The sequence below is a fragment of the Lonchura striata genome, chromosome 5 (assembly GCF_050655825.1).
Source record: "Lonchura striata isolate lonStrDom1 chromosome 5, ASM5065582v1, whole genome shotgun sequence".
Classification (NCBI taxonomy): domain Eukaryota; kingdom Metazoa; phylum Chordata; class Aves; order Passeriformes; family Estrildidae; genus Lonchura; species Lonchura striata.
The window spans coordinates 58,069,067-58,081,543 of NC_140707.1; the positions used below are offsets into that span (position 1 = coordinate 58,069,067).

The 12,477-nt window shown below is 45.7% G+C and overlaps 1 protein-coding gene across 3 annotated transcripts in view; it reads right to left on the reverse strand.

The window, feature by feature from the left end:
• The window catches only part of LGMN (legumain), a 26,676-nt gene extending 18,735 nt beyond the window's left edge, over nt 1–7,941 (reverse strand). Inside the window, exons 1-2 of one of the 3 annotated variants that reach the window (XM_085582290.1) lie at nt 7,400–7,941; nt 1,210–1,387 (exon numbers count right to left, since the gene is read on the reverse strand). In XM_085582290.1, coding sequence (XP_085438416.1) covers nt 1,210–1,347 — 138 coding nt within the window. In that variant the 5' untranslated portion in view covers nt 1,348–1,387; nt 7,400–7,941. Of the gene's footprint in view, nt 1–1,209; nt 1,388–3,544; nt 7,298–7,399 lie in introns of those variants that run through there. The other 2 variants (XM_021531952.3, XM_085582289.1) reach the window with 2 other exon arrangements.
• Nucleotides 7,942–12,477: the final 4,536 nt, after the last annotated feature.

A 12,477-nucleotide genomic window follows, 5' to 3' on the forward strand; every position in this document is an offset into this window, starting at 1 on the left:
AGGATGAAGCCTCTCTATATTTTACAGGCAGTTACATTAAAAATAATAAATACTTTAAAAGTTCCAGCATTCAGCAATTCAACCAGTACATTTCATACAACTCAGTTTTAAAAATGCTAACCTTGTACACTAGTATTTAAACAATGGTATAAAAAACTATTTTTCTAACATTTAGAAATATATATATGTACACACAAATCAGAATTAAATTAATCCTGTTCTCCAGGAAAGCCAAGCTGCAAATTTAGAGCAAAGTTAGTATTTGCATAGATTAATCTGTTTAAGGGATTGTCCAGCAATTCCCCAAGGGAAAAGTGCTGCAGAAGTTTCCTGACTGCTGATTATAAATCTTGAACTTAATCAGAGTTAAGTCACTTGAATTTAATCCTGTCCATAGTGACACCCACACTCAGCCCACAATTTCACAACACACTGACTTTCCCAACAGTGTTAGACTCAGGAGTTCTAGTTCCCTTTCCTCCTGTTTCTGCCACCCACTTTGCTCCCTGCACCCTGGTGCACCCTATCTTTGTTGTGCCAACATAATTCTGAGGCCATGCTGTTGAACACAGTCAGCAAAGTGATTCATGTTAAAAAAAAACCCTTTCCACATGTCCTCCACTCTTCAAAACATAATAATGCATTTGCAGCCTTCTGAGATTTTTTTAACCAGAAAAAAAGGAAACTTCTCAGAGCATATGAAAAGAGGAAACAACTGGAAAGAAACACGCACGTGTCTCAAAATTATGTTTACCTCTAGAGATCATCTGTAGAACTGCAAGTTGGTGTTAGATCCTCTAGTCTAGTTAGTAATAGAGTATTTACCCTAAAAGGCACAGGTCTCCCAGAATGCAGAAGTGTGATTAGAGGAAGAATACTTCTCCTTCTGTAATGACAGCTTTTTCAAGAGGTTAGAAACTGAAAAAAGTTGTATGCAAAAAAAAAAAAATCACATAGTAAAAAGGAGCAGTGGAAGGGAATTCTTGGGGTAGTAACAAAAATAACTAAGAGCAGGCTCTGAGCGAATCTTGCTGCTGTTTGAAAACTTCAGACACACCTGGGAGTCTAGAAGTAGAAGCACTTGCTCAAATGACAGAAGGTCTGAACTAGTCTAGATGATAGATAGGCAGCTATCACCTTCCTGCAAGTCTGGGAGCTGGCATTTTCAGGAGCATGGACAGTATCAACATGGGGAACAGTGGTCCTTACCTGGTGGCGATAGTTGTACCAGCCATTTGAACCTGCAACAATCACCACCCAGTGCTTGCCTCCATCTTCTGGTTCTTCCATGGGGAATGTGCTGATGCCCAGAGCACAGCCCAGCAGCAAAACTGCTTTCAGTATCATCTCTCTTCTTTATTTACTCCACAAATGGGAGAAAATACTCCTAATGAAGAATTTTGAGACAAGTAAATATCAGCCAGTAAAAAAATGCAGAACAAACATCAGCAGTATCCCAGCTAGAAGCTTTTCTCGCTTGTGGGGTTTTTCTGTTTGTTTTACAGACCATTTAACCCACAGTACAATTTCTGGTCATATCTTCCTTTAGCACCAAACTACAATAGCTTTTTGTCAGCTTTCAAATCTGACTGAAAGCATATCTGAATAGGACAACCAAGTTGTTCAGCTCCCTCTGGTTGTTTCACTCTATAATAGCTGGCAATGAGTAAGTCTCAAATACAAAGCAAGCCTCACTATCAAGTACTTCACAGATAAAACTCTTCCAGAAAGATTAAAACTATTCTCTTGGTCTCTGCTTAGGTGATTCCCTGGTTTCCACTCACTGGCAATTAGCCCATTATTACTGAGTCAAATCCCAGGTGATGTAGGACACTAAGACATGGAAAAGTGCTGGGGAGCTGGAAGGTCAGAGTGTCACAAAAGCTCTCTGTGCCCACAATACCAAAGAGGGTGGAAAGAGGCCGTGCCACTGTTCTGCACAAGATGGGAGGCTGGGCTGGGGGGGGAAGTACAGGCTGTGAAAGCCTCATGCTATTTGTGCAACCTTTTATGCTAGTGGAGAGCAAATGTGAACCAGTACCACATGAAAGAGCTGCATTTTTGCCCCCTTTCCTCAATGGTTAAGTGTTTGCACAAGGTGCACAGTGAGAAAAAATGCGTCTGAGCCTGTGAATGACAAATTTAGATAAGCAGATCACAGGGAAGGTTGCAGCCCATGCAGAAATGGCTCTTTCTACTATCTTGAGAGGACTAGAAGTAGGGTCCTTGCTAGTGAATGTCCTGAGCATCCTGAATGTCTGATAAAGCATTTACTCTACAAGCAAACTATCTGGCCATATCCAATCACAGGTTTAAGGTCTGCTTTTTGAATTGGGGTTGCAGGGGTAGGCAGGTGCCATTTATTGGTCATAGTCTCAGGTCTGCTTCATCCGATGTGAACTCTAAAAGCAAACTCTCCTGAAGAACTGCACACTCTGGCACATGCATAAAGATTACACACTTCCTCATGCACTGGGAGATGGGATTTTACACCTGCCTCACAAAACTCAAAAAAATGAGATCCTGGAAGTTAACCATTTCTGCTAGGTATGGAAGAGGTGTTGTAGTAAGAGGCAGAGTAGTCTACTTTATCATGGCTTTCTGTGGGATAAAAGCTGGAAACCCCCAAGCCATTCAACACAGTCACAAGGAAAAATGTCAAAACTACCACTAAACCTAGTGAACATTATCTAAGTCAGCCTCAGTACCCCAGTGAAAATCACTCATCTGCAGCCACTCAAATGAGGCTGGAACAGCGAAGCAGCCAGATCCTCTCCAGCTGTGTTCACAGAAGACTATTTACCTAACACATAGCATGGGTTCATGGGTCACTAAGATTTAATCTTGCAGGCAGTAGTATGAAAAAAATATATATGCATATTTTATACTTGATATACATATTGAAAAGTTGGGGTTTTTTAATCCTTTTTAGTGGAGTTAGCACAAAGTAAGGAAGTTTTGGCAGTCTAAACAGAACCAAACATTAACTGTTATGAAACTGCGTCTTCCAAAAACTTACCTTTCAGGAAGAAACCACTCCTGTCACTGCCTGTAACACTTGGACCAAGAATAATACACAGTACCTTAACAATTTAGGGTTTGTTGACTTACTAGCTTCTTCAGCACTCAAGCAGATATGAAGGAAGAAGCAGAATTTTTTATTAGATGGTTATACTCTCCCATGTTGAGCTGGAATTGTAAAGTTTTGTCACTGTTGCCACTGTTGCCAAAGAATGTGGCTCTGTATGGCAACTCTGCCTGATCTATCTTGTCACTTCTTCAGATGACATGACAAATAACATACTGTGCACTGTGTGTACAACATCCATAAAACCTGCCTATTTTGTTGCCTACAGCCTAGCTAAGATTCAAATCAACCTGTATAGAACTTTCGTAAGGTGCCACCATAAGCCACAGGCCAATGAGCCTGTTCATTTCTAATATTCAATTTCAGGTATATCTAACTCCTGAAATATTAGGCAAGAAAAGAAAATCAGGATTGTTTAGACAATCTGCTTATAAATCTTAACTGAGTTTGACTTACTGGAATATTGAGTTAGATCTCCTGCACACAGATGCCTCAAGAGCTCAGTGTCTGTCTCATAACATTTCTCCAACTATAATATGAGTTACATATATAAAAAAAAAAGTTAATGGTCCAAATAATTGCTGGAGATGCTTTCACATGATGCTTAGCTCTTTGAGATAGCATTCATCAGAATCCAGGGCAAATCAACAGAAACTGCATTGGTGCCAGCTGTTCACCAGGCCATATAACATGATAGCTAATTTCAAGGGAGGTCCTGGCACACAGACATCCATCACATGGAAACAGTCCCTGCCACTATCAGTTACTGATATACCAGGCAGCTGGAAACAGTTTGATGGGATTGTCTTTCCTGGTGAGTTTACACTCCTGACTCCACTAACAAGGATCCACAGTTGTCAGCAGCCCAGCCAGAAGCTGTGAGCAGGCCTGTGCTGTGCCACACACATGCACCACAGGCATACCACAGCTGTCAAACACACCAGCACTGCACTCTGTCTGCAAACAGCCCCACCACAGAAATCCCCGGGCCACAGCAGGGACAGAGACTTCAGCTACCAGCCCCTCAGGCAGCCCCTCCATGAGGGATTCCACACAGTACAAGGGTATCTAGGTCTTCACATTTCTCTCTTCTGCTGAGACAGACGTGACTGATGCAGAACACCCAGGAAAAAAATATGAACACCAACAAACATTGCACTGTACTAGCAAATCATACATGTTTTGTCATGGACTATTTAGAATAGAAAAGAACCTCCTCTTTGCCACAAATTAATGACATAAAATCTCTCTTATCTGTCTTTTCCTATACTATAATTAAATCAAATTAACACCAGAAAGAAGGAAGGAAATAAAAAAACTCCAGATGTACCACAATGGACCAATATACCATAACTAATAAATGCTCAGCTCCCCAAAGTTCTCTAAGCAGCACTAAAAATAGGTTTAAACATGTGCAGTGGGAATGGGTCATCATCGTCTGTATCTAAGTACTGCTTTAAAAAAACCCAAACCAAACCCAACAAACAAATAATGATCAAACAAACAAATACACTCATGCACGCACATATACTTGTTTTAAAAAAGGCCTCTGAGTGCAAGTGGGCAATTTAAAAGGCTGTGTTCAGGGTTGTGTTGTACAAGTTCTTGACCTACAGTTGAGAAGAGAAAGCTACCCATCACATGCTTTGTCTTCAAGTCATATTAAGAGAAAGCAGCTCAGCTGAACAGCTTACCACAGGTACAGAAAAAGCCTTTCTCTGAAGATCTGTCACATGCAATCAATCCTACATCACATGCAGTTGAAGACTGTGTGGAAAAACTAAAAACTTGCTACAAGATCATCTTGGAGCTTTGGTTAATCCAAAAAATACCATAAGATTTGATCAGCTCTGCCTAGTCTTTCTGACAGAAGAGTTAATTAACTTTGCCTGGAGACCATGCCAGGATAAAGCCCATCAATGCAGTGGGTTCAGCATCAGACCACCACATACACATGCAGGTAAGGCTGCTGCACAGTTTGCACAGTCTGTGGAAGAAGCACATGCAGAATTGGGTGTGAACAATTCACTCTTAAAAACAGTCTGTCCTGACAGAGGCTCTTTGACCATTTCCCACTAGCAAGCTGGCATATATCTCTGACTTGATAAAAGAGGGATGCTTAAGAGAGACCATATCTGGAAATGGCTGGCTGCCGCTGGAACAATTTTTCCAGCCAACTGCCTGTTCCCTCAGTCCACAACTTTCCTTTGGGAAACAGTCCTTTAAGGTCAATACTCTAAGAAGAGGAGAGCACTCCAAAGAAAGGGGTTTGAGTTGATCAAAGTATTTTTCACTAGATTTTAAAGCAATATTGACACTTCAGTAGCTTGCACTCCAAATACCTTAAGCACAGTCTCCAAGAGCTATATAAACAGAAAGGATATCTCTATTTTACTTGCATGAGAAATACACTAACAGTAACCTTGCTGAAAAGTAACAGCCTTAAGCTGATCAGATGACCATTAAAGCTCTTCTATGAAGTCTTTCTAAACAGCTCACTTCTTGTAACCACTAGCCTCTCAGATTCCCAAATCAAGCTACAGTTCCTTCCTCCACAAAGTGCTTGCACATTGCCTGCCACTTAGACACCGATTTCCACAAAATATGTGACATTCTTCCTTACAGGAAACTGATGTCCACACTTCTGTCAGCAATGTTCCACCCACATGCTGTGCTGCCTGCTACACAAACAGAAGCACCTAAACCTGTAATTAGGCCCCTATACAAATAATCTGATTTTCTTTCTGCACTTGTAAAAGAAATAAAAAAAAAAATTAACACTATAAATTCTAATATGGTACATTTTGAAGAAGATTATGGCCCTTCTTGCAAACATTTCCTTACAAAGTCTGCTAGTAACCATTCTATGAACTGGCTTAGTATGATTAGAACTTGTAGTAAAATATTCTGTTTAGCTACTGAAGATATACAAGCCATTTTTACTGTAAGAACCCATGATTTTTTAGTTAACTCAGAATGATTCTTGATGTTAAATAAATGTATTTAAAAGTAATTACAAATAAAGTTCATTCTCCTGTTTGCAGGTTTACTTTTCTCAGTAGCAGAAATGGTACAATTTACCTGAGAGTAAAAAAACCCCAAAATCATTGGTGATAACCTGGTTTAGAGGATTTCTTTTTTCCTCTACAAGTTTCAAAATATTCAAATATGGCAAACCTTAAAGCTTCGATAAAACTACTTCTGCTATTTACTTTCTTATCTGTCTGCAGAAGTACAAAGCCTCTGCCATCACATTCTAAAAAGAAAAAACAGATACTGCAGCACTGCATGAGTAATAATTTTGTTAAATTGCTTGAGTTGGCATAGGGGGTATAAGGGTGAAAGAGTAAGCCAGGTAAGGATAAGAATATCTGCTCAGCAAACATGGGAATGTTGGGAGCACAGAGAGAATGAAATTCTGCAGAAGTTATTACACAGAAATTCCAGTGTAATATTACACAAGATTCCTGCACTCCACATGTCTTCTACTATAGTTTATCTTAGCATTTCAGATCTGGCTACAATATTTACACTAACTCCCAAATACAGACATCCAACACAGTGTTGTTCCATCCTACTCGGGAACTAGCGGTGCTACTACCTTCAAGCAGAACCTCATGCTACAGCAAGGCTGTCTAGCACCTATAAATAACCAACTGGCCACAGCGCCTTTCAGGCATCCGCAGCTCTCGGCAGAAATCCCCTAAATAGTCACTCCATCCCTTTCTCCCGTTAAAAGCGTGTTACTGGTGATTAAATCTGAGCTGCTGCCACTGCTTCCTCGCCCACTCGCCCATCTCCCTCCTCTGCCAGCCCTGAGCAGTGCCTCTCGGAAGGAGCCGCTCTGACCCCCGTCTCTTTTTCAGCACGGAGGGATCAAACGCAGTTCCCAGGCCAGGCGTGCCCAGGGCCGGACGGGGCGCCGGGCGGAGCGCCGGGGGCTCGGCAGCGCCCGGAGCCCGGCAAGGCAGCCGGCGCCCTCCGCCGCTGCCCTGGGAGGCGGCGGGGCCGCTCCCGCCTCTGCCTCAGCGGCCGGGCGGCGGAGCGGAGCGGGCCGTGCCCTCACAGCTCCCTTCGCTCAGGCGTACCCCGCCTCCTCCCCCCGGCCGGAGCCCCCGGCCAGCGCAGCCCCGCCGCCCTCACCGCGTCCCGGAGCGGAGTCGCGGCCGCTGCGATTGCGGCCAGCGCCGTGCGGAGCCCGGCGACCGCGGCGCGCGGGGGGCGGGCCCGGGCCCGGCCAATCGCGGCCGGGCGCAGGCGGGGCCGGACATCCCCCCGGCCACACTACGGGCCCCAGCAAGCCCGGCGCACCATTGGCTTAGGCGGCCGCGGGTCCTGCGCGCAAAGCTTTTTGGGACTTGTAGTTCCGCGGCTGTGGGGTGAGTCGCGTGGTCCCGCGTGTCGCAGGAGTCCCGGGAAGCTCCTCTCGCGTTGGCTGGGGCGGCGCGGCGGGAGCCGCCGGTGCGGCGGCGTTTGCGCAAGTTGTCCACGGGACACGAGCCGGGCCGCGCCGGCTGCGCCTTCTCGCTGGAATTGCCCTGTGCCTTCGGGGCAGGATGGAGGCAGGAGTCCCAGAACGGGAAGGCAGAGGAATGTGCCAAAGGGAACCCGTGGAATGACGGAGGAGCACGAACGGCCCCACACGGTCCTGGCGTGCCTCAGCCAGGGCGGCCGGCGCGGCGCCGCTGCCGCGCGGGCCGTGCTGCCCTGCGCCCGCTGCCGGGAGGGCTGCGCACCGACACCCGCCGCTTTTAACAAGAGAAGGGAAAGAGAGAGCCCTTGTGAAAAGTAGAGGCGCGTGTTCCTCTGACTAATAAACCACGTACAAAGAAACACACCAGCTTCCTCATTGCGTACTATAAAAAACATTTGCATATCTGTGGAAAAAAAACAACAAACCAACAGCTAACTTTGCATTTTATGGCCAACTGACTGTTTTTTAATGTCTGCAGAAAGTCATAGTTTTGCTCTGACTCTTCCATTTGCATTGTCTGCACTGGCTCAGCTTTGCTTATGATCATAAATGTAAAAGTCATTACAGGTTAATCATCAATACTTCTCTGGAACTGGCGTGCCCAGTGACCTGCTGTGCCTCCTGACACAGTCTAGCTTTAGAATTCGGGTCATTCAGGAATCACCTTTTTGGACTGACAAAGATCGTCATGCTGATTATCCATCAAGAAAAAACAAGGAATCTTAGTTTCACCTCATTTAACTCCAGCCTAGTAGCCAAGTGGGTTATGCTTATGTTTTATTATCCTTCTGCTCTAAAAGATACCACTTAAAAGCACTGCTGACCCATCCAAGTCCAAAGGTGTTTCTCATAGCTGGGCTACATGAGGTAAGTACACCTTGTGTCAGCAGTCAGTTCTGAGAAACCTAATACATTGCCAAATAACTTACCTATAACTTCTGCATTAGTAAACATCAGCAGAATGTTCCTTTTTGTGAGATAGATGGGAAGGCTGCTACAAGAATCCTGAAAGTTGAAATGCATCAGGCAGGTAGTAAAGACACTCGAGTAATACACAGATTTTTACTACTGAATTAAATTATTTCTTTGATTGTGGTAGAAATGTAGGAAGCTGTCTTGGATTGAGTAGGAAATTTGTCTAAGGGAAAAATATGAAAGGTGTAACTGAGTATATGGGCTGATGTAAGCAAAGAGGTTGCTAAGGTACAGTTGTGAGGCTCAAACAGAAGCAGCCACATCACCTGCAGCAGGAATCCAGCATGATACTCGTAACTGCTGCTATCATGGAAGAGAGGAAATGGGCTATGACTGTGTGTCCTGGTTTGTAAGATAAGCTTGTATTCTATTTGCCATCTGTTGGAGGTTGGGTAGGTTTATTATCTCTTCCAAGAATGATGGTTTGCTCCGAAGAGGTAATCTTTTGTTAATGGGCCATTGACTGACTCACTGCAGGCCTGGTAACATTACACCATCCCATTGTGAGATGCTCCACCCAGAGGGGGAAGCCAAGCACTCTTTTATGATATAAAGTGGTACCTTCTGGGGAGACAGGGCAGCTCTCTCTCTCTTTGCGGGATTCCCAGAGAAGCAGCTCCTTCGGCAGGATTCCCAGAGAAGCAGCTTTTTCGGCGGAATTCCCAGTGAAGTGGCCCCTTCGCTGGATTCCCAGAGGAAGACCGGCCCAACTGCCACCAGATCTTCAGAGAAAACTATACCCTTCTAAAGATCACCACTTCAGCTGCAATTCATCAGCCACTGCAAAACGAGCAGCTGTCATTTCAACTGGACTGCTCCCAACAGCCTGACTCCTCAGGGTTTCAGGTTGTGGACTTTATCACTCATTCTCTTTGTACCAATTGCATTTGCCTTTTTAAATTGTTATTTAGTTTCTCCTAGTAAAGAATTGTTACTCCCATTCCCATATCTTTGCCTGAGAGCCTTTTCATTTAAAAATCCTGGTAATTCGGAGGGAGGGAGTTTACCTTCTCCATTGCACAGGAGGCTTTTGCCCTCCTTCACAGACTTCTCTCTTGTCAAACCAAGACAGATTTTGGCTCCCAAGGTGGGGCTCGTGGTCATTGAGAGGGAAAAAGGATTTGCAGTTCTTAAGTAATTTGTTTTTTTGTTGTTTGTAGAAACATCTTTAAGCATCAGCATGTGGTCTAGTTTACCTTGGTTTGGGTGGCATGTGATCGTAGCTATGCTTTTCCCATTTGCAGACCCTTATCTAAAAATGGGTCCTATAACTAAGGCTACTGTGTCTGTTATCAAGTTTGGCTTCTGGGTTAATTGGGTGAGGAATTAATGGATCTTTAATTTCCTCTGGAAGGCAGGTACATGGATTCATAGCTATCACACACTAACTGTATGTTTTTGGGGTTACTTTAATAACGGTACCTACTGCGAGGAAATAGCACCTGGGGAAACTTTCTCCCAACCTTTTAACCATCTTTTTGGGTCTGCTCCACCAGTTTTCAAATGGTTAAGATCCTCTCTAAGTGCTAATGATATCATACAATGGGTGGTGTTGCTGATAGGCCTGTTATATTTAGCACTCAGAGATAAAGGAAGATTAACCTGGATAACTACCCTCACTCCTACACCAGAGGCTAGGGATGCTCCTGCAGAACCTGAAACTGCCCCAGAGACTCGAGATGCTGCTGCTCCAGAGCCTGACCCTGCCCCACAGCCCACCTCAGAAATGAACCACCCAGATTGGGTGAGGGTTCTGGTTAAGGAGATATGAGAGATGCTGAAGGAGTGCATTTCCCCAGCTGGTGAGAAACCCGCCCTTTGCCTTGAGGAGGGACAGTCTAATAGTACAGCTGTGGAACCCACAAATGTTACAACTGTCCAGGTTCCAGCTGAACCACAAAGGCAGTCACGGTCAGCAGCAGTGGCCCCGGTAGAAACAAGGAAGTCTAAGGTGAAAGCAGAGCACCCTGCAGATAGGGACAAGAATGGAGGAACCTCACAACCCACAGGGGAGCCAGAGATTGCTATCATCACCGAGTCCCTGACGTACGAAAGTCTTTGTAATCTGCATAAAGACATTGTGTGACGAGGGCGTGAGGCTTATACTACCTGGTTACTCCGGGTTTGGGATCTTATGGGTACAGGCGTGCAGCTGGACGGTGGTGAGGCAAGGAATTTGGGACCCTTGACCCAGGACTCGGGTATAAATCAGATTTTTGTAAGGGAACCAGGGTCCCTTTCTCTCTGGGAGCGGCTCTTAATGAGTGTCAGGGAGTGGTTTGTCCACAGGGAGAGAATGCAGGAGCACCATCATAGAATGCACTGGAAGACCCTCGAGGAAGGGATCCAACAGCTGAGGGAAGTGGCAGTATTGGAGGTACTCTTTGGGAGGGATGGACGACACAATAATGACCCTGACAAGGTCAGGTGTACGGGACAAATGCTGTGGAGTCTAGCAAATCTTGGGCCATCTCAATACACCACTTTCATTGCAACAATCAATGCTGACGCTTACCGAGAGACAGTGGGCTCTGTTGCCAACAAACTTAGGAATTATGAGAGTATGATTAATGGCCCAATGCAGGCTCATATCTCAGCTGTGATTATGGAGTTTAAAGAGGAGATGAGGGAGGAGATAAGGAAGGTTAATGCAGCACCCGTGAGAGTCACAGGCCCCAGAATTAGTGCCCAACAATCCCCAGCTAGAGAGAGAGGGTACACCCCAAGGGCTAATCTGTGGTTCTTCCTGCGTGACCATGGGGAAGACATGGGGAGGTGGGATGGGAAACCCACTTCTGTCCTGGCAGCACGGGTCCGTCAACTCAAGGAGGGAAACTCTTAACCGGGGGAGTTCCACCAAAGTGAAGGTAGCCTCAACCTCCTGTGACCAAGATTGTGGGTACGATCTGTCAGACCCCCTTGAAGGGACCTCTAGTATGTATGCCCAGGAAAGGAATGATAACCAGTGCTAGAGGGGCCCTGTCTCTAGCCAGGGAGAGGCACGGGAAAACCGGATCTTCTGGACAGTGTGGATCTGATGGCCTGGCACACCAGAGCCACAAAAATATGATGCTTTAGTTGATACTGGTGCACAGTGTACTCTGATACCATCGGGACATGTGGGGGCAGAGCCTGTTTCCATTGCTGGTGTGACAGGGGGATCACAACAATTGACTGGTGGAAGCCGAGGTGAGCCTGACTGGGAAGGAGTGGAAGAAACATCCTATAGTGACTGGCCCAGATGCTCCGTGTATCCTAGGCATAGACTTCCTCCAGAATGGCTATTACAAAGACCCAAAGGGACTCAGGTGGGCTTTTGGAATAGCCGCTGTAGAGGCAGAAGACATTGAGCAATTGAACACCTTGCCTGGACTGTCAGAAAACCCCTCTGCAGTAGGACTCCTAAGGGTGGAAGAACAACGCGTGCCAATTGCGACCTCAACAGTGCACCGCCGGCAGTATCGGATGGATCAAGATGCTGTGATCCCCATCCACAAAATGATTTGGAAGCTGGAGAGCAAAGGGGTGGTCAGTAAGGCCCACTCACCCTTCAACAGCCCCATCTGGCCTGTGCACAAATCTGACAAAGAATGGAGATTGACTGTAGACTATCATGGCTTAAATGAAGTGACTCCACCGCTGAGCGCTGCTGTACCGGATATGCCGGAACTCCAGTATGAGCTGGAGTCCAAGGCAGCAAAGTGGTATGCCACCATTGATATTGCTAATGTGTTTTTCTCCATTCCTCTGGCAGCAGAATGCAGGCCTCAGTTTGCTTTCACCTGGAGGGGCGTGCAGTACACCTGGAACCGACTGCCTCAGGGGTGGAAACACAGCCCCACCATCTGCCATGGACTGATCCAGGCTGCACTAGAAAAGGGTGAGGCTCCAGAACACCTGCAATACATTGATGACATCATTGTGGGGGGGGGCACAGCGG